This window comes from Nicotiana tabacum, chromosome 1, assembly GCF_000715075.1.
Source record: "Nicotiana tabacum cultivar K326 chromosome 1, ASM71507v2, whole genome shotgun sequence".
NCBI lineage: Eukaryota > Viridiplantae > Streptophyta > Magnoliopsida > Solanales > Solanaceae > Nicotiana > Nicotiana tabacum.
This window is the reverse complement of record NC_134080.1, coordinates 134,681,386-134,689,301: the sequence shown is the minus strand read 5'-3', so window position 1 is coordinate 134,689,301 and position 7,916 is coordinate 134,681,386. Positions and strand designations below refer to the sequence as shown.

Below are 7,916 nucleotides of genomic sequence, written 5' to 3'. Positions count from 1 at the left end.
GTAGGTTAAGAAATTCTGAAAATAGTTCACTCTTGTTTTATGCAATGAGATACGCCAAGCAATTTGTTAATTTACAAAACTATGTAATTAAGCAATTTGTTAATTTACAAAACTATGTAACCAAATGAATATGCATGCATCCCATTGTTATATTAAATAAACAGTCACAAAATATTATTCTTGATGAAGGCATCTTAGTATGGTTAATATGACCAAACAAAGAAAAGAAACTGATTTAGAGTAGTAGAGACATAGAGATGGGTTTTGGTAGGGTCGGGTCGGATCCTTTTTAGTTGAGTAGGTATTTATTAGATTAAAAATAAAAATGAGTTAAAATATGAAATAAAAAAGAATCAGTGCATTGGAAGGTTGTGTTTTCGGCATTATGACTTTTGTATTAGAATGGCGAAAGTCTTTGTGATTATTTGTTATAAAAAAATATTATGTGACTTTGGTGGGGAAAAAAACATAATATGTCACTTTCTATGAATTTACTCTCTTTTTTTATGGTAACCTTTTCGGAACCCACAGCAAAATTATTTTTCTATATGAAGGACTAGTGGAGAAGTTGAATTGCTTGGGACCTTTAAGCATACAAAATTCAGTAAATTCTTTTAAGAAAATGCCCTATTGGTACTACCATCAAACCAGTTATTCTGAAGCTGCAAAACTCAACAAGCTTTGGGAATCCGAGGATGTTGATATTTTGCAACAAACAAAGTATAGTGGTGTGTGTGTACACACACACCCCTGCAAAACTTTCCTCATTGAACACCATCATGCCAAAAGCATGTCTGGCATATCCCCTAAGACAAGTTATTGAAATGCAGAAAGCAATATCCTACAAATCATATTCTAGTTCCTTATTGCATTGAAATGCTGAAAGCGATATCATACGAATCATATTCTAGTTCCTTATTGTCATGCTTACCTTTAACTGCAACTAGAAGACCACTAAATTTGAGAGGACACGAAGAGGACGGAAATGCAGCTATGTTTTGACAATCAACGAACACATAAATTGATGGAGGCGAACTTTGGTGTTAGTTTGGTGAGGAGGGCACAACCACTCAGTGCGTGGAAGAGTCACTATAATCTAATGCAACATAAAAATAAAAAATAAAAAAAATAAAAAAATACCTTGGTCTCTCGTATCTAGATGTAGGGAGGTTGCAGTAGCAGTGATGTTCTGGTGTTTGTTGTCCTGTCCATAGCTAGTTGATTCAATTGTGATACCTGTACATGTTGCTATTGGTAAACAGATAGTTTACTAACCAAAAAAGAATCAATAAATATAGATTTTTTCTGCAATCCCCGGCAATCTGAGTTACCACATCATTACACCGATGACAATCGAAGTAAAAGCAGCTGATCAGTCCTCACATTACAGTGTGCCATAACAGAAATGCTAACCAATTATAGTTAGTTATTTTTTGTGAATTGTATCACAAAGCTGGCTAAGAGTGTCTGATATTTTTCCGAGGCAATCAATAAGTTGGTTGCCTTGACTTCTGATCAAATGAACACGACCAGCCTCAGAATTCTTCAAATCAGCAAGCCTGCAATCTCTATCATCCATTGGATTTCCTTCAATTATTGCAGTGATCAATTCTGCGTTTTCCCTAAGAGTTGCAGCCATCATTTCTTCTGGATTATCTACATTAATCTGCTCCGCCTTTACCATATTAACCATACTAAGGTTTGGAGGTTCGACCTTTTCTTCTGGACTGGATATCTCGCGCTTTATCTGTAAGCTGGATTTCTCATAACTTGGGGCTTCCACCTTTGTCTCTATGCTAGCTTCATGCTTTATCCCCACCATGGATTGCTCATACTTCCTGTTTTCATTTAAGATGCGTCTCCATGGATTCAACCTTTCCTCCATTTTGTACTTTCGTGGTTTCGTCCTTCGCCGCTGCCTTTTATGACCTAATGATACAAGAATGTCACACATTTAGCTGATACTGAAAAGTCAATTTTCATTTCGAGATTTTGCTTTTCTGTTTTAATTTTTCTTTCTCTTTGGTATATCTTATACTACATAAAGAAACATGACTACACCACAAAGTTTGTCGCTTGGTGTGCAAGAATGATCAGTTATTCTAATTAAATATAGAATGCTACTGCAGTCTTTTAGTTCTGCAATATGACAAGATTCGGTAAGTCATTTTTCACAAAATCAGGAAGCAGAAACCAGAAGATAAAACCACAAGCTCATCGACTCACTTAAAAGGAAAGAGAGAACAAAGGATCACCACCATGGCTAGTGACTGAATGTCGACATTTCTATTCCAAGGAAATCAGCACCTATTGTTTATTAATGGAGAGGTTGGTGGCATATTTACAAAGCTTACCCAGAAATGATATACTCATTTTATCCTAATCAATGTTTTAAAAGGTGTGGGTGGGGGTGGGGTGGGGGGAGGAGCATTTTACACTGTATGAGACGTAATTCCCGACATGTGGGGGTATAGCCCCCTGTGGATATTTAATTAATCGTATTTTGTAATAAGACAAACATAAATTACAAAAGAATGTTTAAATTTCATAAAATTGTAGAAAGTATAGGAAATACATTTGTATAGGAAATATAATATAAATATCTAATCAAAAGATAAAACTATGACATTTTCTTTTTCCTCTTAAGCAAAATAATTGCAATAGCATCAAGGCATTCTTTATTTTTTTGTAAGAGCTTTGGTGAAACCTTTTGACGGATTATTTGTACAAGAGTTGGACATGCAATAGTTTTTCTTTTTATGAAAAAGAATATATGACCAATTTGTACAAGGGCGAGCGCCCACTAGTTTCTTCATCTCTTAAGAGCCAATTAGTTCTTTACAAGCCACAAGCCAGTAGTCCATTAGAGTTGGATAAGTTAAGACAAACATGTTTTTTTCTTGTCTTCTTTGTAAAATCTCTTCTTCAGACTCAAAAGTCGCAGCCTCTACCTTTGGTTGCTCTCTACCCATTGGGTCTTGTCGCCATAGTTACTGTCTCATTTCCAGTTGCCACCACTCCTGTCACACACTGGTAGTGGTTGTTAGACTTACTCCGACCAGTCACGTCATACACACCTATATTTCTTTTAAGAGCAACTAGATAAGGTTGTATTTTATTATTTGATTTCTGAACTTAGTCACTAATAAAATTTACTTCAGCAATTCCTTTTAATGATGTTTCTCCTTCTCTTCCCAAAGGGTCTAATTTGGATGTGGATTTTGTATTTGCAGAGGGTTCAGTAAGGCGCACGCCTCGCCTAAAAGGGACAAGGCATGTCAAGGCATATGTCCAAACCCTTGGCGCACACATCTCAGGAGACATATGTCTGGCACTGTCACTCTGAGGCGTGTAACAAACACGCCTCATCGGAGACTTGTCCTAGGGCGTGACCATGAAACACCTTTGAAATCGGTGATCCTCATAAGGGCGGACTAAGTTTAGTTATAACTCAAAGGTTAAAACAGTCAAAAAGTTGATTCTCTAAGACCACCGTGCCCTTCGGTCAATGACCTTAACCATGAGAAAAAGAGTTCCTCACCTCGACATGTGTCTACCAAACATAATAGCAGTATTCTAAGAACTATATTTTTTAATGTACCATAAGAAAGTTATTCTAAGAATTATCAATTCCTCTAATCAATGACTTTCGTCAATATGAGATAATAGCTTCCTCATTTCCACTAGTGTGTGTATACGTATAGCACATAGATCAATCAATCACTGCGGGCGTGTGGGCGTGCACCGAAGGGATTGTGACTTGGTCCGTCCCGTGAGATTGTAAAGCCGAATAGCTTGCTGTTAACTACATGTTGTTCCCTATGTTTTATGGAAATTTGACTGCAATTCATGTTAGAAATCATGCTTAGGCCATATGATATCACTGTTGGGACCCGCAGAGGTCGTGCACTTGTTGATTTAGCTACTATTTGTTGTCTTGTACTAAGTCATGACTTTAATTGCTTATCATACCTCCATCTCTTCTTGTTACTTGTTGATACATGTTATTATCTCTATTTGGGCTGATTTATATGATTTCTGAGAGTCCGAGAGACTAGGGAGGTCGATGACTGAGTGAGGCCGAGGGCCTGAGAGTGAGGTATTGATGCTGTAGCACGTGAGTTGTCTGTGCGAATCCTGATATGATACTGTAGCACGTGAGCTGTCCGTGCGGATCTTGATATGATATTATAGTACGTGAGTTGTCCGTGCAATACGTGAGTTGTCCGTGCGGATTATAGCGCTTGGGCTGTAGGAGCCCCTCCAGAGTCTGTACACCCCAAGTGAGTGCAAGTACCTATTGAGTGTGAGTACTGAGGGCTGAGAGCCGAGTGATTGAGCTGTTGAGATGAGTTGAGTGACTGTTGCCTCGAGAGGTTGCACTTGCTTTCTTTTGTTGTTGCACTTAGTTGATATCTGTCATTGTTGTGAAATTTCTGGAAGATTTTATATCCGGTTTACTTGATCTTGAAACCATACAAAACTGATTTGACTTAAACTGCCGAATTTGAAAGCATGACTAATCTTTTCTGAAATTATTGAAATTAGCTGTATTTGTATAGCTCATCACGGCTTCTCAGTTCCTTATTTGTTTCCGTTACTTACTGAGTTAGTTGTACTCACGCTACACCCTGCACTTCATGTGCAGATCCAGGTGTGTCCGGTCACGAAGAACGTAGAGCTCGTGCGTGGTCGAGTGTCGGAGATCTACGAGGTAGCTACCGGTGTTCACAGTCCTTGCCTCTCCTTCTTTGCTATCTTTCTTTTCTGTATTGACTTTTACACACAGACTCTTGTAGACACTATTTTTCTTAGACTGGTTGTCTAGATGCTCATGACTTGGTGACACCCCGATGTTTGGGGCTATCTTTCCGCATTGTATTTTTAGTTTAACTCCTGTTTTATGAAAACTCTTTTATGAAAAGAAAGAGCTTTTGATTTATCTTTTATGAAATATCGAAGTATGTTGGAAATTGGCTTGCCTAGTTACATCAATAGGCGCCATCACGACCGGTTAGAGTTTTGGGTCGTGACACGACTCTGGTATCTCTTCCTCTCATTCTTAGATGGTGATTTTGCCTCTACATTAATCGTATAGGGACATAGAAATCCTCATCGACAAATTTGTTGCAAATTTCCCCATTCCGTCAGAAAAGTTCACGTGTCATAAATGAAGAGATATTCTAACCAGACTTTCTACCATCATTCTCCTTCTTAGATCCAAATATCCCGTTTGAAAAGACCAGCAGTCCAGTAATAAGAAAGCACCACTAAACCGTATAATCTCAGACTTTGACAGCCTTTCAGTCAAACCTCACATTGGAACTTGAGAAAATAGTAAAGCATCATCTGTTGAGAGCATAGTCACCCATCAGATACATCACATCTTGATGGGACCCACACTACCATTGTATCAACCATTCGGCTCTCTAATAGAATCTCCCAACTAAACATGATTTAAGAAATTAAGTATATCCTCGATCTCAATTCTCTAAACCAATAGTAATATGTCTTGTCCCACACTACCAATTTACACTCTTCATTGATAGATAATGCCTAAGCTGCCACTTCTCTATAAGTTTCTGCCTCTCCATTTTATGCTCTCTGTTCTTTTTGAGTCTCAGTTATCGAATTATGATCACGTTTGAGATAACTAAAATTTCGGACTTAAATTAGTCTTTGACCACATTTTACACCATCAAATGCCGTCGAAAAGGTTACTGAGATAGAAAGAAGTAGTCAAATACATTAATTTTCTTAATCTATATTTTTAGTGGGAGAATCCTTATCCAGCTTTGTCATCTTAGATTGGCAAAATTTCAAAATTTTGGTTTTCTATATCAACTTTGGTGTGAGAGTACTATGTTCTTGTGTGTGGGCTTGCTCACATTGCTAGTCCCAAGCCCGGATAAAGGAGAAGGGTGCCGGTAGGCTACCAGCCAACGTAAAACTTGCCAATTCATGATGAATCCTCATAATACAGATATCGTTGGGACATGCCTACTTAGGCACCCATTATGTTGGAACCCGAATGTGATGAAAAATGAGCAAGGGGTTCCAGGTTCCACCACATCGGCGCTTGGGTGTGAGGGAGTATGAGTAAGGGTTCCCGCATTATGGACGAGTGCGGTAAAGAAGTTAGTTGCCACGTCAACGCCCAGATGTGGTGCAAAATATAAAAGGGTTCCTACAACATGGATGAGTGTGCATAAAGAAGCTAGTTCTACCACATTAGTGCCTGGATATAGTGCAAAATAAGAAAGGGTTCTTGCATTCGCCAGATGGTGCAAATAGCACGCATTGAGAAAAAAATAAGAGAAGGTCATTTGAGATGGCCTTACAGATGCATTGGTCCGTTAGTGTGAAACTATGGTGAGTGAAGGTGTTAAAACGGATGAAGTAGACTTACAAGGAAGTTGTCTTGAAAGATCAACAAATCCTTGAAATCAATGGAGACTTAGCTAAAGATAGATCACAATGGAAGAAAAAGATGATAAGAGTGATCCATATACTTACTAGTTAGGAATAGGCCTTTATTAGGGTTTATTGTTTACTAAACAAAAATAATTCACACGGTAGCTTGAATACAAATCTCAATAAAATCATAAAATAAGACTGAATCAAAAAAATTAAAGTAAAAAAGCATGACTATGTTTTAGAACAGAAATAGTATCATACCAAGTTCCAAGAAAGCATTGTTTCCTTGAGCCTGTTGGGTTTCCGGGTCAGTTTCAGCACCACCACCATCTTCACCATGTAATAAACTCAAATACCTACCAACGGCGTTAAACAACTCGAAATCAAACTGTTCCGGTAAACCCAATTCACTCTTCCTAACCCCATCAAACGACGCCGTCCAATACACCGTTTCCCATGGCTTCACTTTATTGTAATTCTCCAAGATAAATTCCCACCGCTTTTTGCACTGATTCAAGCTCCGATTCACGCCCAGTGAGTTGCAATTCTGCACCGTTGATTGCCATTTTTGGAAAGAAGCTAGCGTATTGCCGCATTCAATTTGGGTTGATTTCATTTCGTTCACCAGAGTTAGTGACTCGTGTAATGTCCAGTCAGGCGCCGCCTGTGAACGCGTCCGTAGTGAACCACCGTCGCCTCTCTCCATTTGATGCCCAATTTTTCGAATCTAACGCCTCAAGTGTGACATAGCTGCTGCCTGCTGGGAAAAAGAGCAACTGCAGAACAGTTAAGGAAGAAGAAATTAGATAATTGAATCCAATATGTTCATTAATCATTATAGTGTGAACTGTGTGATTAATATATTGACTATTGAGTAACTAATCCAAAAATCAACTACACCTTAATTAACAAGTGTTTAAGATTAACAAGTGTTTGAGTTATATGCATGTATATTATAAAAAATATTTATATAGAGCCTATTTGGATTGGTTTAAATAACTGGCTTTTTAGCGGAAATAACTTTTAAGCCAAAAAACAATAAGTTGGGGTTGGCCAACTTATTATTTTTGGCTTGTTTTAAGCCGTTTCTAACTTAGTTTAAGTACTTTTTAACTTTGCCAAATAGTTAAAAAAAAGTTTAAAAACTAATTTGACCAGCTTAAAAGTCAATCCAAAGACTCTCTATTAGGTCAATTGGTTATAAATAATTCTTATCTCTTAATGAATACTAGTATCGTAATAAAAATGACAATAATATGACTAGAACATATTAGAACTAACCGATAGTATGTAAAAATAAAACATGTATATAACTTAAATCCTAATTTAGAAGCCATAAACTCAATATTAACAACATTGGGGTTGTTTGATGTAGGATAAGATACACTTAATCTCAATATGAAATTATGTGTATTTATATAGTGTTTGGTTTTTTGTATAAAACACTCGATTACTAATATGATCTCTATTACTGGCTAATAGGTGTTTGGTTTCCGGTA

At 37.5% G+C, this 7,916-nt stretch overlaps 1 protein-coding gene across 1 annotated transcript; it reads right to left on the bottom strand.

Annotated features, from left to right (window-relative positions):
• Positions 1-1,266: 1,266 nt before the first annotated feature.
• On the bottom strand, positions 1,267-7,251 carry LOC107804978 (uncharacterized). The gene is made up of 2 exons (XM_016628945.1): positions 6,679-7,251; positions 1,267-1,929 (listed from the first exon to the last, which is right to left on the bottom strand). The coding sequence occupies exons 1-2, from the start codon at positions 7,121-7,123 to the stop codon at positions 1,427-1,429; spliced, it is 948 nt and encodes a 315-aa protein (XP_016484431.1). The 5' UTR covers positions 7,124-7,251; the 3' UTR covers positions 1,267-1,426.
• Positions 7,252-7,916: the final 665 nt, after the last annotated feature.